Below are 26,631 nucleotides of genomic sequence, written 5' to 3'. Positions count from 1 at the left end.
AATTACATAATTTTTATAGACACTTACCTCAAAATGGACAAATCTAGGTAGTAATGTTAAGTGATAATATTAAGCTGCAGAATGGAACATATAACATGATACCATTAACATAGTATTTTGAAACACGTGAAATAACATCCCAAATGTAAATTTGACACATACAAATATAAAAGTAAAAAAAACGTACCTGGGAAGATAAAACACCAAATTCAGAGTAACAATTTACCTCTGGTCATGGTGAGAAGTGCATGGGATCTGGGTAAATAATATGGGGAAATTGAAACTATGTTTGTAAAGCTTAATTGAAAAAAAACAAAAAGAGACCTGAGGACAAAAAAAGTAACAAACAAGTATAAAAATAATTTACAGTTTCTAACAACTCCATTTCTCTGTCCAATCCAGCCTGGTTTTTAAAACAAGACATGAGAGGGTGGTGAGCAAAGAAAGGAGGAGTGAATTAAATCAAGACTTAATCTTGTCATCACTGGAAAGCACACAGTAATAACAGCTTTGGTTTATGGCACATCATTAATTTCTAAAATAACAATAACTATAATAAAGTAACTGGAGAGTAAAATATTTTTAGAGAATGCATTTGAGTTCTATAGAAAACAGTAATTCTTAGATTGACTATGGCTCAGTAATGCCCGGACTTGGATGTTAGAATGTACAGCTGACCTGGGTCACTTAAGAGGAAGTTAAGGGAAATATAAGAAGCAAACATGTAAGTGGGCATTTTAAAAATTCTCTTAGTTTAAAATTTAAGTAGCATGTAGCAGCAAAACAAATCACAAAATAAAGTATCTGTGCTCTAATCCTCACATATCTTTTGAATTTCAAAGTTTGAGTGTAGCTTTGATGTGCAGACTTCATATCTCAGGGCATGAAAGATTGAGTGGACCTTGAACTTCCCTGTTTGGTAGACAGAGCCCTGGTGAGAAAGAGAAACCACGCTACAACAATGAGAGAGCTACCGCTCTGCAGAGGCCTTCCGCTGTTAACTTTCGTTTTGTTTCTCTTAGATCAAGAGCCAATGACTAGGTTTAATAGACTCCCTGAGTTAGTAATTAGACTGGGTTGAAGGACCTTCAGATGGTTCAAAACTTCTTTGGGATTAATCAAAGAGAAATAGTCTTCAGAAAGGAAGTTGTTTGTTTTTTTGTGTTCGTTTATGTGACATGTAAGTGAATTCACTCTGAAACTGTTACCTTCAGTAAGAAGAGCAACAATGGAGGTGAAGATACAGCAAGAACATTTTAACAGAGAATATAGAACATAGTCTACAGAGACATAATCACAACATATGCTGCAATCTAAAGGCCTCCCTAATGTTTTATAGATATTAGCTTGTTTTGTAAGAAAATTCCAAGGAACATCACAGCTTTAACATGTAACATCAATCCTTCCTGGACCTCTTCAATCAAAAGCAAAAGCAAAAATAGATTAGCATCCTGAGAAACAAAAGGAAAGTTATTTAGCTACATACAGACAAAATAGGTACTCGATAATTATTTGTGGAATGAACTGAGTTGTATTTTGGTTTCCTGTGTTATTTAAACTGAAATTTAAAAGTGTAAAATTTAAACTAAGGATATTGCTTTCATTTAGTCTATAGATGGTATCTAAATATCCTCTCTATTCTAAAATGTTGAATCAAAATATCTTTGCCTCTATAATACAATGGTTGACTGCAACACAAAATAATTTTTTTTCTTGAATAAAATAAGTGTAAGTAAAAAATCATCCAATAACTCCTTCAGAAGCGTGGGGTGGGGAAGCTCTGTCATTTTACGAGGTTTTTGCTGAAGTGTGGGATGCGGACAAAATACAGACATACATCAATCACAGTTTTTAAAAATGAGTATTCAAAAAGGTTTGTGATGAATTAACAACTCAAGCAAAATAGAAATAAACATTTTTAAAACTTCCATAGAGAGAGTAGTTTGATAAACATCAAAAACTCTTAAATCTCTCAAAATAGGATGGTTTTAATCTTATACTCAAAATAGAAAAATAAGTGCTAAGTTTACACAAAGAAATAAATGTTCACAGAAACATTTATCTGTGATCAAGGCAAAAATGTATTTCCTGTTACTGGTCTGTTTTTAATACCAAATTTTATGGATTTGGGAAAAGAAAAATGAACTATGAATCTGAAGATATAGATTTTGCCACATATTGTATTTGTTAAATTACCTTGGACAAGTAATTTGAAGTCTCTGAGTTATCATTAGTTTTATGTTTTGTTTGCTTTTCCTAGATTCAGAGTGTTGCAAAAGGCAAATAGAAAAAATTAATATCAAAGTTATTTGAAAAGCAGAAAAACACCCCATCAAATGTACTTTATTAATTACTGCTCAGGAGGACACTCAACTCATGAGTACTGACGAATTTAACACTCGCAGATAAAAATATAAGTAAAGTTTTCATAAGTGTAATCCTTGGTACTTCCAGCTGTGAGTAATGGCCTTTCTCCTTATTGCCCCATTTCCTCTTTTCTTCATTTATTTTTCTTTTCTGCAGAACCTCTACCTGTAACCAGTGTTTCAATATATGACTATAAACCTTCTCCTGAAACAGGAGTCTTGTTTGAAATTCATTATCCAGAAAAATATAATGTTTTCACAAGAGTAAACATAAGCTACTGGGAAGGTAAAGACTTCCGGACAATGTTATATAAAGGTAAGAGGCAAAGGAGGATTTAATAAATGATGACTAATTATTACTTTTTACCTGATTTTTGCTAAATGGTCTTCTCTCTTGCACTAATGAGATCTTATAATTCACTATTTGACCATAAATAAACCATTAAAAATAATTATTGATTCATGACAAGTTTGTTCTAAGGAGTCTTAGAATGTTTGCTTCATTACTTTAGAGTCATGTGCCATGCGTAAACTTTAGAAATACTCAAATTATTGTCATTTACATGTTATTCTTGCCAAAGGTAACATGTCTGGTATAGGAAATGAATTCAAACCATTTCCTTCTGGGTGTGTTAAAAGGACGTTTCTAGAACTGGGAATTTACAGAGACGCTTTTCACAAGTCTTTTCTTGGATATGGTCCACGATTGCTATCTGTATGATAAGTTAAATGCATTAATATACAAAAACTAGTATTACTGTTTTTACTGGCTTGGCAGAGAACCTATGGGGAGAAAGACAAGAGCCCAGGGGAATTAATTTCAACAGAACTAAGCCAAATTCTCTGAGTAGACTGCTGTGGGCTGGGGAGTGGGGGGGAATGGGGAAGGGTAGAGAGGAAAAGAAGAGAGGGCATTCAGCTTCACAGGGAGTAAATTGAAATGGAGGGACTTCAGTACCCTCTGAACACCTGACCATAACACTTCTCTGCAGGGACCTTAAATGATTGTGTCAGAGTTGCCTGGTTGTAACTGGAAACAGGTAGTGGTGAAGTAGAGAATACACAATGGAGCTTATAGGACGTGCATTCCAGGAAAATATCACTTTGACTTGTTGTTTTTCACAAATTTCTTTCTTCCATAGATTTTTTTTCTTTTTTAATGAGGCACTGTTTAAACATATGCAGTGCATTTTCAATTTTTCAATACTTTAAAACATGTAAACAAAGAGAAATGTAGATTCCACAAACTATAGTATTCTTTATTTTCAATGAAAATAAATTATCACATGCAAGTACAAACGATTGAAAAGCAATCACTGGAACTTTAGCTGAGTTAAAAGCCATGAGCTTAAAAATAAGTGAATGTGCTCTCTTTTTTCCATTAATTTTTAAAATTATTTTTGGCTTTTAATTGCATAAGTGGTACTTTTTATTTCTTTCTCTCATTTTTTCTAACTTGCATTGGATTTCTACTTTTAAAATAGACTAGGATTTATAAGTGAGCCTACAGAAAATATTTCGTGTAAAATTACTTTTTTCTAAGTCATAAGGTGGCAAAATACCTTGGGTTTTTATCTTAAAATATATAGCTTAAACCCCATTTTCACAATTTCTATGTATGTTCTCAATTTACTACACCAACTGTTCCGGTAATCCAAATTTAACTCCAGTTGTATCCAATTCTTATAGAAGAAAAGCCTTTAGGGCTGTCTAAAAATCCAAATTTTTGTCTCTGCCCTTATGCTAAAAATTTATTATTTTCCATGCCATACATTGAAGTAAACATTATTTTTTCATGTTTAATCATATTGGTTAGAACTTTCTAAAAGAATGTGTCATTTAGAAGACCAATATTTTAACGTAACTGATTTTTCTCTTCTCAGATTTCTTTAAGGGAAAAACAGTATTTAATCACTGGCTGCCAGGGATATGCTATAGTAATATTACCTTTCAGCTGGTATCAGAAGCAACTTTTAATAAAAGTACTCTTGTGGAGTACAGTGGCGTCAGCCATGAACCCAAACAACACAGAACCGGTAAGTATTCTGAAAAATTAAGTTTAGTGAAAAAATTTAAATTATATGTTGTTGCATGTATACTCTTTATCATTCTAAGAAAAATTCTGTTCCAGAACTAAGAAAGAAAATAAATGTAATTTTTTAGTAATCTAAAATAAATTTTCTATTACTATAAAGGGAACCTGGCAAAATATTCAATAAGGAAAACCTAAGATGTCAATGTGATCATAGATTTATAATCTTTGAATAAAAGGAACATAATCCTATGAAAAGTTAGAATTAAATAACTTCACTATATCAAGTAGACATCACTTATTCTATATGCCCATCTAGCAGAAAAAAGAGATTGAAGATGTTTGAGTACGGATTTTTAGATTATTAAAGGAAAATTTTGGGATTCTGATGTATCCAAAACTTACAGTGTTTAATTTTAGTAGCATAACTAATATAAAACACTATTATAGGATGGATGGATGGATGGGTGGATGGATGGATAAAAAGATGGGTAAAACAAATATACACCTACTCAATATCCATTACCATTATCAATAATACTGTCTAATATAATTAGACAATACAATTGTCTGTGCCTAAGGGGCCCAAGTACTCAGCAGGAATGCTGGAGAGGCCATTCATATGAACATTGGGAATGGTTCATATGAGATCACCCCGAGACCTTTCTAATCTGAAATTTTAAGTTGTCATGATTCTCATTAATTAGGCCAGGGCAAGGAAACTGTGGAATTCACCTCATGTCAACATCTAAGATTCCGTTTGTATTTTTCATTATTCTACTCAAATAAAAAGACATTAATTGAGAATCTTTTACCTGGGAGTTGTTCTAAGTACTGAGAGGAAGACAGAGACTGATGAGAAAGGTTCCCTGTCCTCAAAAATGGTAGACATTCTATACAAATGGCAATAATAAAAGAAAGAATGCAATAAATGTTATAAAAGAGGTATAAAACTATATAACAACCCCAAAAAAGAAGAGATTAATTTTTATTAGGATTTCATGGAAGAGGTGATATTTAAGCTGCTACTTGAAGAATACATAGAAATTATTGCAGGTAAATACCATGCGATGTATCTTTATAATTTTCTACCTCCAGAGAAGTGTGCTTCGATAATTCATAAACTCAGTTTGTGCTTGTATGTTTCATTTTAGAGAGGTGAGAAGTAAAGCCATGTTTTCAACCTATGTGTTAATGATTCTAAAGGCAATTTACACATACAGCCCATCTAAGTACAGCTATGGCACAAGGAGTATTTTTGTTTTAGTAACTTATAAGTACACTCTATGTAGTTGTTTCTGGTTGTTGTTTTTTTTTGTAAGAAAGATCCAGTTACAGAGACTCCGTTTTTTAAAAAAGGAGATTATGATAAACTGAAACATATTGATGTAGCTCAATGTCTTGAAAGTGATTAAATTCCCACTTGGACAAGCATAATATCACAAGCTGACATAGATGTGTGACTGATGTACACAGCATGCAGAAAATCTTAGAGGTCTGTGTACTGGAAATCATCGAGTAGAACATAAAAATATAGAACTCAAACTAAACTCTATGTAATTAATCTGCTTGTGGATCTGGCTCATTAATAAATCAAGCAATCTCTGTAATAGAGTTTTAAAATTTACTTGAAAATAAAAATTCTTTCTCTTACAGCCCCTTACCCACCTCGAAATATCTCAGTTCGTATTATTAACTTGAACAAAAACAATTGGGAAGAACAGAGTGGCAGCTTCCCGGAGGAGTCGTTCATGAGATCGGAAGATTCAATGGGAAAAGACAAACTCTTCCATTTTACAGATGAAACTGCCGATGTTCCCTCGGGCAACATTTCTTCTGGGTGGCCTGACTTTAACAGCAGTGATTATGAAACTACATCCCAGCCACATTGGTGGGACAGTGCATCTGAGACTCCTGACAGGGAAGACGAGTTTGTCAGCGTCCTTCCTCTGGCATATGAAAATAACAGTACACTCAGTGACGCTGAGAAGTCCCCCGCGGGCCCTTCCTCATTTTTCCCTGTGCAAATGATACTGAGTTGGTTACCACCCAAGCCACCCACTGCCTTTGACGGGTTCCACATCCACATAGAAAGAGAAGGTAAAGCAATAGGAAATCAGAGGAAATAAGAAATGATACAATCAAAGGAAAAGGAATTGAAACATTTTAAAATTTAAGATCAGGAAGAGAGACTGATGGGAGACAGTTAATAGCTAAAGAAAAATGATAAAGAAAGGGAGGAGTTGAACTAAATTTCCGATGTGAGCTGAGACTAGGAAACAGAATGAACAAATTGGATCCGAATCTGCAGGTTTGGTTAGTTCTTAAGTTGCAAGTACTGGCAACTGTACACATTTCACTGCCCAGCATTTCATCGACCTCGGGCTATTGAGGAAAGATTTTGAACTACAGGTCCAACCGCTATAACAAATTACAAAATATTCTGGATAAATTTTGTGTTTTCAAAAATGTTCAAAGCCTGCAGCAAAAGAATCTGACAAAATGGCTTCTTTACCAAGAGTTCCAAGCCTGTGTCCTGCTGAGCTAGGTCTTCCAGTTTCCCCTCCGGGGAGCAGCACTGTTCACATTTGCCCAGAAAAAAGCTGGTGGTGACAGAAAATACACAGCAACTGGTATTTCCACTGCAGCTACTACAGTCCGTAGTGTATTCACTTAGCCAGCACCTGAGAGTCATTCTTTACCTTTTAGCCCACTGATTTATAAAAAGCATAGTCATGACATTCAATAAATTTGAGCCATGAATAATATCTAAATTGTCGTTTGGTAGATTTTTATAGTTGTTTATTCTTTGTCTTGTTTTTATAATAGCATATTTCATTTTATGCTTTCCAGTCTAGTAGTTTGGGTGGGAAAGGTTGTCAAGTTGTCAAAATTTCAAGTTAAAATGACAGCTTTATTTTCAGGGTAGGGCATTAGGATCATGTAGTTTCATATTTGACATATTGTTTGCTTCTGCTTTATTTAATAGAGTGAGATATAAAAATCTATGGATTCCTTTATTTAAGAGGATAGAGCAGTAAACCGTACCCAAATATTGTATGAAATTGAAATCTGTTTCATTTTCAGTTATTTGAGTCAAAAGTCTTAACATTTGTCTGGAATTACTTGTTGTTGTTTTTTTAAATTTTCCTTAATCTGGCCTTTATTTTTCTGTTCCTCAATATATTCTATGGAAGATAGGGTTTTGTAACTCAGGATTTTTTTAACTCCTATTTCCATAAAGATTCAAACATGCTTTTATCTGACTTTTCTATGTTCTTTTGAAGGTGATTATAATCACCAACTGTTGATGACTATTATAATCAAATGGAGTAATAAGGAACAGAAGACAAATTGTGAAGCAATATAAAAATTATTTTTACTTTTAAAAGTTCTGGAAATAAGCAGATAAAAATATTACGTGTTATAAAATATGTACAGAGGAATTATTTCTAACTAGAAGTAATTCAATATATTTTAAGGCATTTCTGGATATTCTTTGCTACCACAAAGAACTTACAGGATATTTGTTGCTGGTTGTTTTTTATTACTTATATCCAGATGAGAAAGTCAATTATTGCTATCTTCTGACATTCTACTTCTGTTTTGTGCATGTAATTTAGTTGGGTAACTGTATGTAATAATATATAGTATATATCCACCCTCGTTTTATTGATGTATATACCATATTTTAGTTTGGTTATTTAGTGATTTTCACAATACCTTTAACCCTTGGTCATCTTTTATTTATGGTACCTTTAGCTGGGAGATATAATTGAATTTAACAACAGGAAAAAGACAATAAAAAATACTTTTGTATTAACTGACTTGTCTACCATCAAGGCTTTTCCAGTTATCAATTTATTTATATTCTCTTTTCCTGTATGATTTAGAAAACTTTACTGAACATTTGACAGTGGCTGAAGAAGCACATGAATTTGTTACAGAACTGAAGGAGCCTGGGAAATATAAGCTATCTGTGACAACCTTTAGTTCCTCAGGATCTTGTGAAACTCGAAAGAGTCAGTCAGCAAAATCACTCAGTTTTTATATCAGTAAGTACCACAGAGACCATTTCGCACTTACAGGGGAGCTAAAACAATGGAACTGTTGAGATTAATGATGCTCATGCATCAATTACTCATCAAACCTTAGAGACACTGAGAATTCTTCAAGGTCAGGAGAGTCCCAAATCCATGAAACTTTGACATCAGAATGTGTATGTGTCTGTGTGTGTGCATATGCACACACACAGACACATACATATACCTATACATATATATATATTTAATAGTCACAAGCCTACCCACTTAACTTAAGGATTTTTTTATTATTGTGATAAGTGCACATTTATTAAGCTGACCTTTCACACTAGCCACAACAAACTCGCAAAGGACATAAACGTGCAGTTTTGGAAATATGACTACTGTTTAAAGTCATAATGAAAATTAATATTGTTGGGCTGTGTGAAAAGTCTCATTAAAATATTGAGCTTATAGAGCTCAAATGAAAGACAATTGTTGAAGTTTAGTAAGACCTAGGTGGTCTCCATAAAGTTGCTACAAGAAGAAAAAAATAGAGCATCCTAAAAGGCCCAGTGTCAAGTCTTAGGGTGGCTTCTATTGATTCCATAAAGAGTAATAGAGCAGTAAGTAACCTCTAAATGTCGCACAAATAGAGCGTGTCTGTAATGTTGTTAGCTAATCTGAGTATATTTACCAGCGGTTCAGAGGCTAAAAATCAGCTATGTAGCTCATGAGGAGTTCAGTGTGCCTCTAGTAAGCAGGAAGAAAAAACAGAAAGGAATAGATAAAAATTGCTCTCCGAAAAGGGTGACCATCATACACTTTATCACCATCTGCAAAGGCAAAATACCACTGTTCATCCAATAATCCTCAAAAAGGTGGGCGGGACACAGAGGATGAGGGCAGAGGGAAGAGATCAGTTTATTTAGCAGCTTAGCAATGTCAAAAATGTCCCATACAATCTTTTTTAAAATTTAATCTTTATTGTGTTTTTTTCCCCTTTACTATTTAGTCCCCTTATACCCGCGTCCCCCGGCAATCACCACACTGTTGTCCACGTCCACGAGTCCTATAACCTTTTTACTTAAGAAACCAAAAACGTCACCACTGGTAGAAGCCCTGAAAGATCCATTAGACATGCAGAAAGAATAGTCATAATTGCCTCGCATGTCTTTCAATTATGGGAGATCTTTGATGGGAGATCATTTGCGAGTAAGAACAAAGTTTACTATTAAGTTCTTCCCATGAGGCTAAAATTGTTTCATTAACCAAAAGGTTTCCCTGCTGCTCTTAGAGATCCCCCGCAAGTGTTAATGGCTTCCGGGAAAACTCCCTCAACTACTCTGGCCCTGCGGGCCCCTCCCCTCTCTGAGTTGCTACTGTTTCATAGCACACAACACAAAACACAGAGCTTGTGTATGTGTGGTATTTTTCTAGATTTATTTCATTTGTGCACATCACTTCTAGCCTGAGATTACACTATTTGCATATTTATTAATTCTGCTGTACCTTCAACAAATATTTATTGAACCATCGCATGGGTTTGGGAAACAGACTTTGTGTGTGAATTCCAGCTTACCCTCCTTCTGCCTTAGTGCCTCATCTGAGAGTAAGATTAATGCTAGTATTTATCTCGTAGATTTGTTAGAGAAATTGAGTGATTCAATACATAAACACATATAGACTTAAAACAGAGCCTAGTACATAATGAATGCTATATCTCTTTGCCATCGGTATTATTATTTTTTTTATTACTGTTATTTCTCTTGCCCTAGTTACAGAGAGCCAGAGACTGCTGTCCCTGGGCATGGCCACTTGCTCCTTTTGCTGTCCTGGGTTCCAGCCTGGGAATAGAGCTTTCTATTAAGGAACAGAGAAATGTTTCCCTAGCAAATAAAAGGAAGTTTCACATTTGCATATTTCTGTAGATAATAATCACCTTAACAGCTCTGGAGTCCTTCCTTTGTGTCAGGCAGTGCGCTAATAACCCCTTTAGAAACCTAAGAGAACAAAGCTAATGGGGGCACTTCTATGGCGACATTTTATTGTGAGAAACCTACGGTGCCTTCAAATTATCACGCAGATTTTAGCCAGCTTCTTTAATTAAGCCAGCCTGTTGCCCATTTCTTCTCTAACATAGTCACACCCGCCTCTTCCAGCCTGCTGTTACCAAATTTGAATTTTTTTCAATCAACTGTAGTAGAAGATAGTTTGAATCTCAAAGTAATTATTTCTAGAAACCAAAGATCCTAGAAGCAAGGAAATTAGAAACACTGATGGAATGTCACACTACGACACCCACTCTTTGTTAAAAGAGAAGTAAATTCTGTCTGGTGAAGAATTTTCCAGACTAACTCAGATGCACCTAACAATTGAAGCGGAGCTTTCTCTCCGTAGAGCTGCTGTTGCTGCTGCTGTTTGGGTCGGTGATGAGTGAGGCCATGGAGGCTGTAACTAGGCAGACAATGTGAAGACCTGCCAGTCTAGCTGCCAGTCTTACTTTGAATATCTTCATTAGGGTGAAGGAAGACAACATGATTTTTAAAACCACAATCTTTTATCTCAACCATCTCAACATGAAATATCCCTTATGCTCTCATTTGAAATGCGCAGGTCCTTCAGGAGAGTGGATTGAAGAACTAACCGAGAAGCCCCAGCACGTGAGTGTCCATGTTTTAAGTGCAACCACTGCCTTGATGTCATGGACATCTTCCCAAGAGAACTACAACGGCACCATTGTGTCTGTGGTGTCACTCACCTGCCAGAAACAAAAGGAGAGCCAGAGGCTGGAAAAACAGTACTGCACACAGGTAAAGGAAAGCACTGCCTGCGGGGCTCGCTCACCTACTGCAGCACAGCCTCGCCTCGCGGACAATGCAGGGAGGCCACCGGGAGCAGCTGTGCTCACCAAGAGCAGGAGAGGAGTGTGCGTGCCTGATGGGTCACAGCCACCCTCCTTTTCCCTGTTAGGATGGCCATCTTTCTTTCACTTTCATTCTTTATTCAAGAGGATTGACTGAGCACCTATGATGTGCCGGGTATTGAGATAGGTATTGGGGATCTAGGTCATTTTTGTACCTCCTGCTCTTGCAGAGCTTATGATTAGTGAGAGCAATGGGTAAGTGCAGAGTATAAAATGAGGCCTAGGCTAAAAATAAATGATCAAGAGGCCATGTGAGTTCACAGAAGGAAGCAAGTGGGCGTGGGTGAGCATGGACTGGGGCACGAGGGTTTGGAAACTTCCCCCAGAAGAGGAGACGACCACACAAGGGGTATGGGGGCGCTTGTGTTTGTTTTATGGTTTTTTTTCTCCTTCTTTTTCTTGTTATTTTAACTGGAAAAGTAATGGAGGCTCACTAATAAAATAATTCAAAAATTAAAAGTATATAACGTAAAAAAACTCGGTAATCACAACCGAGAAGAGTTTTGAAGGGTGACTAGGAGTTAGCTGAGCAGAGAGAGGGAGAGCCGCAGGAGGAGGCAGCGCGCGCATCCGTAGCATTGGGAGCGGCTGCCCGAACGTGGGCAGAGGCCGGTCCTCCGTCCTGACTGAAACCACGCAGGCGGTGCCCCAGAGCCCACGTCGCTGTCCTATGCCCTGAATGAATACCTGCCGGAAGCCTGGATGGAGCCCAGTCCTATTTTCCTAAAACCTAGATTTATTATTACATTTTATTATTTTGTTTCATTACCTATTACATTTCATTATTTCATTAGATCAAATTTACTGTTTCTTGGTGTCTTACAAACACAATATTTACCTCCCTAAAGGCAAAAGAAGTATCAATTCACGTGGAGTACACTGGAAATATAATAATGAAAAGAGATGATGGCTGTAGAAAAGCGATTTAAAATTTTTCCATTTATACCACCAAAAGCAGGCATTTAGTAAACTTCAAAGAGGGAAGATTTTTAAATTGATAAGAGGGATTCAGGAATTTTGGTCCTTGGAGCACTAGAAAGGCTTACAGTGCTGAGATAAGCCCATACTTAAAATGAGGCCACCCCTTGACTTGAATTAAATTAAGGAGTAAATATGCTGAACCAATTAACCATGGAAATCAGGGCTCACTGTGCAGCTTATAAGCTTCCTTCTATGAGCATCCTGAAAAGGACTGACTGTCTACATTGATAGAAAAATGTGTTTCTTTTACAAACATGACCTAGAACTTAACTGCTCCAAAGTACATTTCTTCCTTGCCCCAGCTAATGGACAAGTTATGTATCTTTTGCATGGAAACAAAAGGCTAAAGGTATAGATAGTATACATAATAAATGAGCCAGAAAAGGCTGCTCTAAGTGCACTCTGTTAATACCTTTTGGAAGTGCAAACATGAAACTGTTCAAGATTATAGGCAAGCAGACGGATATTTTAAGTAGAGAGTGGGAACTAAAAACCATTGTGCTAGGTGTTAACTCAATTACCACAAGAATGTTTTGAAGATTGTGTTATTATTACACTACCATCATTCATTGGCCCTAACACACACATGCATGCACACACTTTCAAATGATGAAACATCAGTTTGAAAGTCTCAAAAACTGGCCTACAGTCACGTGGCCATTAATCAAAGGAATCCAGAAGGTGCCCTTACCAGGATCAGTCTGACTTGGGCTTATTTCTAAAGCAATCATTATCCAGAAAGAATATAATAATAATATTTTTTTAGTTTTATATTCAGTGGTACTGTGACTACATTAAACAGAAAATTCAAAATACAGCTAAAAAATAAGCATGATTCTAAAGCCAAACACATTAGCAATTAACATAATGTTTCCCTATTTCATTGTTCATTCTCCCTATTTTTGCCTCCACCATCAACTGTGCCACAGGATCATTGCTTTATTTCTCATCCAGATCATCCATAAGATTCACCACTAGTGCCCCCTACTCTTCCTCTAACTCCACTGATTTCTGCGGTAGGTGGATCCTGTGAGAGATGTTAGGAATCATACAAATTTGACTTGAACATTAAGTTCATAAAGCTTAGCATCTGGTCTTCCCTGTACATACGTTGTATCTGTTAATTTAAATTTGTCCTCATCATATGTATGTTCATCATAGTTGGTATGTTTATGCTTAAAATACTGATGAAATTTTTAAAAATTATGGCATAGATAAGCAGTCAACAATATGTTGTGTTCTGCTGAGTCATGAACCTTTGCAGCAATGTTATAATTTTATACAATCTAGGGGCCAAAAGTAGAGTAATAAGAGTGAACTTTTTTAATATTTTGGCTTAAACATTCTTACAACTCTACAAGGTAAATAATAGTATTATCTATAGTTTATCAATTAGGAAGCCAAGGTAAGAATTATTATTAAAATTATAAATTATCAATAAATTTCCATGTTTATGAGGCTAGGATCCAGATTTAATCTCAGGCAGCCTGAATAGAAAACCTGTGTTCTCTCCGCTAAGACTGTTAAAATAAGAAGTACTCAAGGTTAGAGGAATGTCGTTCATAATAATCTTTCCTTATGCACACCAACCTAAACTTGAATGGGTACGATTTATTTATCTATCCATTTTTAGTGTTTTTCTCTATATGGTGTTTGTGACAAAACCAAAGTTTTTTGTTTGTTTCTTTCTTTCTTTCTTTTTGTTTTTACACAGTAAAGAAGAGCTCATCCAATGAGAAATGTTCTCAACAACAGTATTTCATGGGGGCACAGCAGCCTTGCCCAGTGTTTTCTGCTTTGTCTTGTTGCTTAGCCACAGTCTATAGTGTGGTTTTTAAAAGTCACAAGCGAGGTTTCTAGACCCACCACTGAATCTAAATATGTGACCTTGGCCATTCTCTGGTTTTACTTTCTTGATCTATTAAATGTGAAATTTGGACTAGGTAATTTCTAAAGTCACTTCCATCTCCATAATTAGATGTTATATGCTTCTCAGTGACAAGGGATTAAGGGCATTCCTGCACTGATCTTTGTATGTAATCAGCTGACACTACAATTTAGGATATCAGACTATCCTTACGGTATTGCTGATTTGATTACAGTTAGAGGCTGATGTGTCTCTTGTGTACATAGTTACAATTGGCATTGATGGATATAAAGCAGTTCCCAGGACTTATTAAATCCAGCCATAGAATTTCAATGTTCTGGGCCCCCTTCAGTGTTCACACAAACTATAAACCATCCTGATTTTGAAATCTGACCTTCCCCCACGTGAGTAAAGGATTCTGGATTTGAAAGGCATCTGGGGCTCCACAAAGAGTCTCTGAATACAATGTTATCCTCTGTGTCCCATACTAAAACCCCAGCTCTAAAGAACTCCTATTGGGTGTCTGGTTTAAAGGTGAACTCAAGCAAATCTATTATTGAAAATCTGGTTCCCGGTGCCCAGTATCAGGTTGTGATGTACCTAAAGAAAGGCCCTTTGATTGGACCACCTTCAGATCCTGTGACATTTGCCATTGGTAAGTTGCCAGCTACAAGAATAATAACCTTATCTAAGTATTGTTTGGGTGGGTGCAATGTCCAAGCTCAAGTTATTATCATCACATATGGGAGGCCCATTCTTGTTCACCGCATATCCTACCTGCAGAGTAATAAACTATTACAATTATATAGCTGGTGGACATCCCTAGCATTTACTGTTGGTGGGGGGCAGGGGATCAGAGGCAAATATGCTTAGTTTTTAATAATTATAATGCAAGAGTGAAAACTTAAGTTATTAAATAGAAGTTTGAAGCCATTGCCAAAATATTAAACACTTCTTCCTGGCTTTCTTTGTTTCACACCCCTCCCCCTTCTTCTTAGTTCCAACTGGAATAAAGGATTTAATGCTCTACCCCTTGGGTCCTACAGCAGTAGTTTTGAGCTGGACCAGACCTTATTTAGGAGTGTTCAGAAAATATGTGGTTGAAATGTTTTACTTCAATCCTACGACAATGACATCAGAATGGACAACCTATTATGAAATAGCAGCGACTGTCTCCTTAACTGCATCAGTGGTAATCTCTCCTTAACCTCCTGACACACTTTCCTGTAAATAGACATGCCTGTATGTACCAAACGTCAGACACAAAAGTGTCTGTAGATATACACAAGTAGCTTGCTACTACCATGGTTTTTTTGGTTGCTTTTGTTGTTAGGATTTTTAGGTTTTTTGTTTGTTTGTTTTGAAGAAGAGAGAGAATTGTGTGGAACTAGCTTTCACCCATAGTTGAGTTTATTTGTTAATCCACATTTTAGTAGCGCTATCAAGCACTTATTGTTTGTTACTGCTCCTGGGAAGGAAAACACAAAAGATTGCCTTTCATCATTTAACGACTGGTTGACACTGCTTAACTGTAATGATGACAATTCTTGACATCTATAAATCAATTAAATATGTATAATGTTACACTACTAGGGAGCAGGTAAAGACAGCTCTTTCTAAAACGTGAATAATTTGTAAAGTGCAGGTCACGCCTGAAGTACAATTGCCCTCCACCCAGTTGACAACTCTGGTAATTGCCACCCATCAAGAGCATGTGCTTATGGTCCAACCTGAGAGAATACAGAGTCATTGAAGGTCATTTGGTTTAGAAACAAGGAAATGTGTACATACAATCACTTGCAAATAAATACTACTTCACTCACATAACATAACTTAGGAAAGTGCAAAATAAAACCATTATTGGAAATAGTTGACTCTATAGCTTTGAATCACTTTTAAAAATTGCATTACATTTTTGTATAGCATTTTATTTACACCTCCCCTCATTACAAAAAGAGGGGATTTTTTTTTGTTTTTTCCATGGAAAATTTGGTGAATATGACATGGCACATAAAAAAATTAAAATTACTTATTCTCTTCAAGGCCTAGTAAAAATAACTCTACTCTAAAAATATGATTTTCCCCCTTAGACTTTTATCTTCTTGCTGTTTTTAGAGAATAGCTAATCTGTTACCAGCCTGGTACTACAACTTTCGAGTGACCATGGTGACGTGGGGAGACCCAGAGCTGAGCTGCTGTGACAGTTCCACCATAAGCTTCATAACAGGTGAGTGGTGTGGGGGAGAAAGTTTTCTGAGGGGCAAACACTATTCTGCGGTGGCTCTGAAGGGACCATCTCCAGAAAGTGCTACTCAGGCACTCAGGATTGACTGAGTTCCAGTTTCATGGAAGATTACATGCTTGTGTCCAAAAATTCATTATTTGTTCAAATGATAGCCTTTAAAAATTAAACTATTATTCTTATCCTGAGTTGCTGTCCTTGATTTATTTCTCTTCTGAGTCACTGCCCTTGAGCTATGTGCCCCCGGTGGAGATTGATTCAACTAGAGACGTAGCAGGCAGAGCCTTTTCGCCTCACTCTGCGTTCAATTGCCTTCGCCCATTTGATGATTATATTTGTGAGAGTGCCTCCATGTCCTTATTAATTAAGCCATTTCTAAAGTCACAGGCTGACTCAGTACTGTCCACTGCAGGAATTTAAACAGGCTTTGGAGGCAGGTAGGCCTGGGTTTGAACCGCGGCTCTGCCGCATACCACACAGAACCTTGAGCAAGTTGCCTTTTCTAAGCCTCAGTTTTTCCATGTGGAAAACAGGGATGATAAAGTATCTATTCTCTGTTATTATCTATTATTGCCTCACTTAAATGAGCTACTTAGCAAAATACAAAGTTTAAGTAACTTAAAAAATGTTCATGTTCGATCTCGAAGCCTTAAATTATGTAGTTCATCACCATGTAGCAGAGATGGCAGAGGTGATAAGAGGTAACAATGAGAAGGGGAAATTCATCAAAGAGACATTAGTCCTGGTTGTTTGAATTAAGATTTTTTAAGAACTTTGGCTTGGACTATAAGGCTATAACTAGAGTTGTGCTGAAAAAAGAAAGGAAAAAAAATTTTTAGATGAAGAATAATTTTGGCAAAATGTTTTTCTCACTGGACATCTAGCTTTGTTCTGTTGAAATTTATAAATTAAAATATAAAGGGGAGAAATTAATCATGTGTGGATTCTTACAAAATTAACTTATATAGTTCATCACTTTTGCTTACTAGCCAATGCCTCGTGTTCCCCTTTTGCTCAAAAAAGGAGAAAACACCATAATTTAACAAGCTTTATGTCATGCTGTTGACTGTATTAAAAATTATATATTTATTATAATTAAATTTCACTGTATAAATAACTTGTAAGTTAAACTTTATTGGAATGAACTCTCTGAGAATATTCTCTTCTTCCCAGACAGCGATGTCTGGAAAATGTCCGGAAAAAGTTCCGACGTCCCCTCTAAACACTCGAATGAGCAGAGCTGCCTCTGCTCATTTCTAACTTCAGAACATTGAGCAAATTATCTTAGTGATCCTAGACTTCTATTTTCCCATTGGTCAAACTCAAAATATTACCTAACTACTGGCTAACAGAGCAAAACTTGGTGCGTTAGCCCTCCGGGCAGCAAGGTGGCACACTGCCTCCCGGTCAGCGCAGTGTCTCCGAGGGCGGCGTCGGAGAAGAACTGCTATCAGTGCGGTTTGGGGTTCCGGACTCACGTGGTCTAGGTGTGCCTTCGGAAAGGTGGGAACCAATCTGGGGTTGGACAAGGATCATTATATAACAGCTTGGGTTGACAAAACAAATCTGAATACTGGATACATAAAGCTGTGATTAATCAATAAGCTACTTGCCTAAGTGAGCAGTCTATTATCTTCAGTAAGTTGACTTTTGGTAATTTCTTATCTTTTCCTGCAACAAACTTCTAAGCCATGCTTCCATTGGTGGTCCACAATCTTATTTAAGCATATTCATACTGATGGTCTCAATTCTTACATTTGTAAGATGGACATAGTATCCCACAGGGTACTGTGAGAATTAAATGATGTAGTTGAAATCATTAGTAAAACATAATGGTAGCTGTTTTATTTTTAACACTCGTTAAAATTTTAGCTCTTTTTTGACCTTTCCTCTCTTTTCAATTTTAAAGCAAATAAGGATCTCATACTTCATTTTCCTGTGCTTTTACTTGTGACCCAAATTGCCAAAATATGTGGTATAAAAGGAAAAAGGAGCAAAATATTTGAATAAGGTGTAATTTATTAGACATCGAGTCTTCTATCATTCTTAGGCAACATATTTTGTCTGCAAGTCACGTTCATAATTATGCTGGTCTACCAAATAATATTTAATAAACAAAGAGTGACATCTTGTGGTCCTTCAGCACTATGCTGGATTTCAGAGTAACAGCAGGCAGTATAAATATCTGAAGATCTTGTGTAATACATGTGAAGTGGAGATACATACTTCTGGGTTTGTCATTTTAAATATATTTCTTGTCCTCACAAGAATTAGAACATGAGAAAATATCCTTTGAGGAAACATAAGTATAGGTGGTTGTATATAATGAAGTACATAGGAATATAGAGGAGCCAGGGTCATTATACTTTATTAGAATATTCTGAAATATGATACAGGTTTGTGTTACTTGTTAAGACACATTGTTGATATTTCAAATTTCATTGTCAAACATAGGAATGTTACTGCTATTTCACTTCAAACAGAAATGTGCTTTTTACTGTATCTATTACAAACCTTGTCGGTGAATAATTCTTTCAAAGCATCTTTAATTATGTATGTTTTGAGTTTCAGTAGCATATTAAAGAAAATAATTCTTTATAATATGTAAAAGTTCTTCTTTAAATATTTTAGTTGGTTTATGCTGTGTCATGGATAAAAATATAAAATAAATTCATAAGCTCGGTGTTAGAATTTAACTTTGCAGCATGATAAAAATACCTTTTTTTCTTTCCCTTAATACTTGCTTCAGCAGCGTTTATTAAGAGCCTACTTTGTCTGTAAAGTGCTTTGACTAAGACACTGCCAGTGATGTCGCCTTGTATTTTATGGAAATGATATTCATTTTCTGCCCTTCTACTCAAGGATCCTACTGCCCTTTATTCCAATAAACACTTTTGCTGCACCACAGTGAAAAAGGCTTACTGTTATAGGATCTCAGAGTTTCCGGTACATCTCTGAAAATAAGTTTACCAATACTGGACAATTAATTTATTGATGCAATAAGTATACTCAAACCAGTGAACATTTTAGGAATTTTGTAACTGTGAAGTTTATCTAAAAGGTTTTGATATCCTCAGGTTCAGATGGCACTGTCTCGTGTCTGAGCCTTACAGGTGAGACCCCAGGAAACACATGCTCCCCTTGTACTAGTTACCTTCGCTGTGGTACTCAGGGTCCCAAGAATACCCGGGACCATCACGTGTTAATTCTTCAACTTTATATGTGATTTCATGCTCTATTGGTAACTACTTAAATGATTAGTAGCCTCCTATACTAACGTATTCTTCTTTCCTCCCTTTTAGCCCCAGTTGCTCCAGAAATCACTTCTGTGGAGTATTTCAACAGTCTCTTATATATAAGTTGGACATATGGGGATGACACAACCGACCTCTCCCACTCTAGAATGCTGCACTGGATGGTTGTTGCAGAAGGGAAGAAGAAAATTAAAAAGAGCGTATGTTTCTTTGAATCCCAATATCGGGCACTTGCATAAACTATGGAAAACCATTAAGCAAAATTTACTGAAACATTAAACAAATGTTTGTATGCCAGTTGGCATTGTATTAGGCTCTGAAGGTAGGATAGTAAGGGGTCATCCAGCCGTCCAGATTCTCCCTCTCTTGTTGCCCCAGGTGCCACTCTATGTAGTTCCATTCTGCAGAGGTGGACTTTCATTATACATCATATACCAGCCTGCAGAGGGGGAAGGAGAGGACATGAAAGCCCATCATTTACCGGATGTGAACAAAACTAAATATGAGTTGTCCAAGTGACTTCTACTTACAATTCATTGGTCAGATTTGAGTCACATGATTTCTTGTAGCTACACGGGAGGCTAGAAAATACAGTCTTTAGTTAAGAAGCCAAGTCTCTAGTCATAATTAGATTTTCTTTCTAAAATTTGCTGTGAGTATAAGGGAAAATCTTGGAGGGTTACCTATTCCAAACAAGGGAATTAATTGCAAAAATGCTTTGATATGTATTACATGTGTTTAGAGCTACTTTGCATTTGGCTCCGATGGGGAATTTATATCATTTTTAGAGGAAATAGCATATTCATAAGGGCATAATCAATTGTAGACTGTATCACAGAGCAGAGAGGCCATGTCTGTGAGAGCCCTGTAGTTGTTTAGAATGGTGTTACAGTTCCAGTGTATTAGGAGTTTACAGCCCTTGGTTTTGATGATCTTGCAGGTAACACGCAATGTCATGACTGCAATTCTCAGTCTGCCTCCGGGAGATATCTACAATCTCTCAGTAACTGCGTGTACTGAAAGAGGAAGGAATACCTCCACACTCCACCTTGTCAAGCTAGGTAAGATGAATGCACAGCTGTGTGGAAAATAATCATGCTGGGGAAACTAGTGTTTGCACTTCTCAGTTTAGCATGGTCTTCTCAACTCAAGGAAATAACAGAAAAATGGCTCACTCTCTTTTATAAGGGCAAAATTGTTATTTTACACTACCAAAAGAGTGCATTCATCTTAGTATAAGTTTCTGTGAGGGCAATGTTTACTGTAAGGAGACAGGAGTGTTCATCACTCATGGTAAGGTTAGAGGAACTAGGGAGTCTCAGGATTTTAGAAATGGAAGGGCCTTAGAGATTTTCTAATGCAGTGCACTCAACACTATCAGAAGCCATTCCCTTTTCATGTAACTATTAATGCTCACTTCAGTATCTTTGTATTAAAATTCATAGGTAAAACAACCCATGTATTTTTAAAAATTTGATATAATGTTCTAACTCTAACATAAAATAAAGGTAAAATAAAATAATTTATAATAAAAGAATATGGACACCCTATGTATATGTTCATATATAGCCCTTCTAAAAATCACAGTGAAATTGCCCGATGACTACACATTATTAATGTGAATAAGTTTGAGTTTCATAAAGTAAAAGGATCAGTAGTTCTTCTATGTAAGAACTATAAAAATAAATGAAGGAATGAACAAGTTCATACTGATTCATTATAAATAACTAAGCAAACATAAGTACAGGTTGACTCTAGAACTAAAACCTAAAGTTAAGTAGTAAGAGATAAGATGTATTTTTATATAATAAAGGAAAGGGGGAAATAACCTAAATTAAAGTTGAGGTAACATGCCAAGAAAAATATTAGGTTGTAGATGAAGGAAAATTAAGAAAGTATGATATTCTTGAAAATGAGCTAGAACTTATTGTGTAGTATGGTATCAAAATAATTTTTTATATTATGAAACACAATTAAGATGATACTATGTAACACAAACACATCTTCTACATTCAACAATCTACCATGTATTGAGATATACATTTATTTTCTGATAGTTACTTCAGAAATGATAATCATATAGTCATCAGCAGGCAAAAGAAGATGGACTGGCAAAAATCGTGTGGTAGGCCTCATGGGACAGTATTGGTTTAAGAGTACCAACCCCCAAAATAAATACATTTCAATTTAAAGTGTAATTTTCACAGTGGAGACCTTATTTTGTATGTTAAAAATTAAAATATAAAAGTGGCAATAAAATATTTTCAAAACACTTAATACAACTTACTGACATCACTCAGATATCTGCTAATTTATAATCTGTGTCTGAGTATATTCATAAGACTTTTAAGTCACTACTGTTACTGTATATGTTCATATGTGCAAATGTAAGTAAAGACTGATCCAGGATGTTTTATTAGCAGCTTAAAATACCATAAGTAGCATGGTTGACAGTGATGTATCTTTAGAAAACTCTTAGAACATTCCAAACAAAAGAAAACATAATTTTTCCTTAGTTTACCCAATAGTTGCAGCTCTGTACAATTCATTGCACTGACTTAATGTTTTTGTCTAATATTTGCCATGCAAAAACTAAGTTCTTGCATTGAAGCCCTTTAAAATTAAATAGGTAGTTGGAAATACGTGACATTTTAAGCAGAAAAAGTAAATTATGAAGTAATTTTTAAATAGCATCTTAATTCCATGTATATATCCTTCTTACTGACAGTTTTCTTCTAAGTTATTTTAATTAATTTCTTGAAAAAATTTCCGATATCATTACATGGCAAAGTACTTGCAATTATATTTATAGTGGATTTATTCTGGTGACATTAGACAGTCACGTGGTACATTGGATGTAGGACAATTTTTTTGTTTGACGCTTTCTTGGTCGTTGCAGGATGTGGTATTTCTGTGCTCTGCTCACAGAAGTCCGGTTAACTTCCGTTGTGACTATTAAAATAATTTCTGCATATTTCAAAATGCCCTCAAGGGGGCTGTACTGCCCCTGTTGAGAATCTCTGGTAGAGTTTATTTTGGGGCACTGCAGGCGATCTGCTCTCCTTCCCTGGCAGTCTATACTTGAATTATAGGAATGTAGAATTTATCAGCTTCCAACATTGCATAATCTTTCTGTTAAGAAAGAACAGCCTGTTTATAAATTCCAACCATTATGTGTAATTTTTGTCTATATATGAATGTCAGTTTAAAACTCATTTCTGGATAAATCGAACTATTTAAAGATTATGTTGATGTTCCCTGTGCCTTTCTTTTCCCAAGATTTATCACTACCCAGAGTTGTGATTCTCAGGTCCTAGTCACTGTATCCAATTCACTGGATTTGTTAGTCCCCTCTAAAGTGCAACTTCAGAAGTGATCTTACCAAAATAGTATTCACTGGGCCTATTGTGTGCTTCACTGTCACTTTTATGTGACTATGGATGATGTATCTGTCAAGTAAGTATGGTTTGAAGTCATTAACTAGTACAATTATACTCATACTACATGGGAGTCTGAGTAAAAACCATAATGGTTTCCCAGGCAGAGGGAATAGACAGAGGCCAGGCTATTGACAGGACTTGAAAGGCATACAGTTGAGATTTTATTTTGAGTGTAATGTGAAGCCATCGAGAGAATTTAAAATAAATAATCTGACTTGTATTTAAAATAATCCCTCTGGTTGTTCAAGGGAAATTGAATGGTTGGGTCAATAATGAAGGTAGGGAGACCAATTAAGGAACTATTTGTCCTTAGCTTTGAAAACAGCATTCTAAATCAAACATGTGCCATGGGAAAGTATGGTAACTGTGAATAAAGTGGTAGTAATGGAGATGGAGAAAAGTGGACAGAATTCAAGAGCTATTTTGGAGGTGGTGTTCGCAGGAATTTCTGATGGAGTGAAAATAGGAAATGAGAGAAGAGGAAATTAAGAATGATTCATAGGCTGTGCTCTTGACCAACTAGGGTGGAGAGTGGTGCAATTTGCTGAGAGTGAAATGACTGGAAAAAAGCAGAGAAGTAAATTTGGGGTTAGATGAGAATCAAGGCCTCTTCCTTGTATATAAAAATATTGAGAAAACATCCAAGTGCTGTTGTCAAATAAAGAGATTATTGATATAAGTGTCTGGAGATTTGGACAGGATTTTAGGCTGGAAACATAAATGTAAGGGTATCTGGATCAGATCACCAAAGCAGTAAGTAGAAAGAAGAGAAGGCCTGAGTCTAGACTAGAAGAACCACCCCAGCATTTAGAATCTGAGCAGAGGAGAAGCCCCAAAAGAAAATGGAAAGAAACAACTAATGGGCTCAGAGAAAAACGGAAAGACAGAATATACACACTACCATTGTCAAACTTCCGTCTTTTCCTGATCATAGGCGTGTTCAGGCAGGTTCAAGATAAGGAATTAGATAACTTTAGGGTTGGGAGAAATTTGTAATTTAGTGCAGTGTCTTCACTTGAGCAAGCTGGAAACTTGAGAAATTTGATCCACTGCTGAGCCTGCATCTGGAAACACTGATTCAGTACTTTCTATCCATCTGTTGCTTATATTTTCCTGGATTTGGATGTGTTTTTTATAAAAATTTCTGCTTTCTGTTAACACATTTAACCACGCCCATTTGTGTGAATTTCTGTTTCTGTCCTAGAATTTAGGTATTAATGACATCAGCTTGATTTTCTTCCTCTCGGTCATGAAAGATTTTATATCAATTAAAAATCTTTATAACATAGTTTGACTAGAGACAAAAAAGAATCAAAATACTTTCAGATGTTAGGAATTTGGATATTAGAATCTGTTTTTCATAATATTTAAGTAGAGTACAAATAGTTACACACATGTGGATGAAATGTAATTTCTAACTGTATAGAAGTCCAGGCATTACATGGTATTTCCCTTCAGGGTCTCACTCCCAGTTGAGACAATCTGTTTATTCTTATGCTGAAGTCATTGAATTTATAATTTTTGAAATAGTTGCTTGGATATACACAGTCCTTATTTTTGGTAAAAGTGAGTTAAGTGTTTTGAGTCACAGTACACTAAAGTTCCTCTCCCTGTACCCATACTTTTCTTAAATATGCTCCTAATAAGTGACTAATTTGTTATCCACCTTATCACCACCAAAAAGAAAATGAGTTCAATAAAATAAGAATGTGAATAAATTTTGTCAATGAAGCACAGAGAGAAGGAAAGGAGGAAGGAAGAATTAATGGAGGGAAAGAAGAAGAAAGTGAGAAAAAATGGAAGTGTGAAATATATATATATATCCCATCAATTAAAAGAAGTTAATAAAATAATTAAGGTACTATACTTTTTAAAAAGCAATACTTATTTAGCCTTCATTATGTGCTATTCATTGATCTATGTGTAGAGAGCACAGAAATAAACACACTGACAGAGGCATCTACCCTTATTCTAGTAGAGAAAAGGGAACGATAAACTAAATATAGGATGTCTAATAATGATACATTTATAAAAAATGAAGCAGAAAAGGAGGAAGTGTTATGGAGGGTAAGGGTGCAATTTCATAGTAGAACAGGGTAAGCTTCACTGTAAAGATGATATTTCAATCAAAACCTTGAAGAAGGAGTGAGCCAAGTGGATACCAGGGAGGGAACCACCAGTGCAAAGCTCCGGAAGCAGCAGTGTGCCTGGCAAGTTTGAAGAAAAATCAGGAAGGCTGTGTGGCCGAAGTGGAGTAAATAAGAAGAGTGGCAAATAATAGGACCCAAAGGTAACAACACAGCAGATAATGAAGGGTCATTCAAAAGGCATTCCACTCTGAGTAAGATGACACTCCACTGGATGGTTTAAGCAGGGAAGTCACATGACCTGGCAAGTGTCATAGGATCACTTTGGTGAGAATAGGCTGTTCAGAGGTGAGGGTAAAGGCAGGCAGATAAGATTACAGTACATCCCCGTTGTCTCAAACACCAGTTTACATCTGTTATGGATCAGTTAAAAAGTGGTAATCCTTTTTAGCAGTCCTTTCCTTCCCCCAAAGTATTTAAATTTGGACACTTTTGATAAATTATATGGTCATCTAAAAGTTAAGAGGCTCTTGAATCTTTCCAGATAGGAGATTATTCTTGCTTGGATCAAGATGGTAGTCATGATGGTGATGAAAATTTTATTTTGAAATTAGAGTTGAGAGAATCTGCTGATAAATCTTGATGCTGCCTATAATGAATGAAAGAAGTCTAGAGGGATGCCAAGACCTGAGACCTGAGTTCTGTGCAATTGGGAGAATGGAGATACTATTTATTGAGTTGGTAAAAATTTTGGCACAGGCAGGTTTGGGGGAAAGATCAGAAGTCAGGTTTGGATGTGCCGTCATTTGAAAGTGTTAATTAAGCATTGAAAAACAGACACTGGGTAGCAGTAGGAGCTTGGAGACTTCAGGATTAGAAGTATACATTTGAGGGTAGTCAGAAAACTGACTTGATGCGGTTATGGAGGAGTGAGTAAAAAAAAAAAAGAAAGCTATTCAAGGACTAAACCCAGAAGCACTCCAACCTTAAGAAGTCAAAGTGGTGAGCAAGAATCAGTGAAAGAAAAGAAAAGAAAAGAAAGAAAGGAAGGAAGGAAGGAAGGAAGGAAGGAAGGGAGGAAGGAAGGAAGGAAGAAAGAGGGAGGGAGGGAGGGAGGGAGGAGAAAGAAGGAAGGAAGGAAAGAGAAAGAAAGAAAGAAAGAAAAAGGAAGGAAGGAAGGCAGGAAGGAAGGAAGGAAGGAAGAAGGAAAGAAAGAAAAAGAAAGAAAGAAAGAAAGAAAGAAAGAAAGAAAGAAAGAAAGAAAGAAAGAAAGAAAGAAAGAAAGAAAGAAAGAAAAAGAAAGGAGAGTGACCAGTGAAATATAGAGGAACAGAAAAATGTTATGTAGTAAGAGCCAAGCAGAAAAAAATGCTTCAGTGAGTAGACAGTGATCAACTTGTCAGCCTGCAAAGTC

The 26,631-nt window shown here is 36.1% G+C and overlaps 1 protein-coding gene across 1 annotated transcript in view; it reads left to right on the top strand.

Moving 5' to 3' along the window:
• Positions 1–26,631, top strand: part of PTPRO (protein tyrosine phosphatase receptor type O) — a 196,335-nt gene that overhangs the window by 118,934 nt on the left and 50,770 nt on the right. The window contains 10 exon segments of the mRNA XM_054590802.1: positions 2,524–2,682; positions 4,250–4,402; positions 6,055–6,498; positions 8,292–8,453; positions 11,037–11,233; positions 14,729–14,849; positions 15,193–15,386; positions 16,310–16,421; positions 19,739–19,890; positions 20,631–20,751. Of these exon segments, the coding sequence (XP_054446777.1) occupies positions 2,524–2,682; positions 4,250–4,402; positions 6,055–6,498; positions 8,292–8,453; positions 11,037–11,233; positions 14,729–14,849; positions 15,193–15,386; positions 16,310–16,421; positions 19,739–19,890; positions 20,631–20,751 (1,815 nt within the window).

Source organism: Pteronotus mesoamericanus, unplaced genomic scaffold (genome assembly GCF_021234165.1).
Source record: "Pteronotus mesoamericanus isolate MK-2021 breed Mesoamerican mustached bat unplaced genomic scaffold, CSHL_Meso_final scaffold_21, whole genome shotgun sequence".
Lineage (NCBI taxonomy): Eukaryota > Metazoa > Chordata > Mammalia > Chiroptera > Mormoopidae > Pteronotus > Pteronotus mesoamericanus.
The sequence above is the reverse complement of the archived record's forward strand: the minus strand, read 5'-3'. Positions and strand labels throughout refer to the sequence as shown.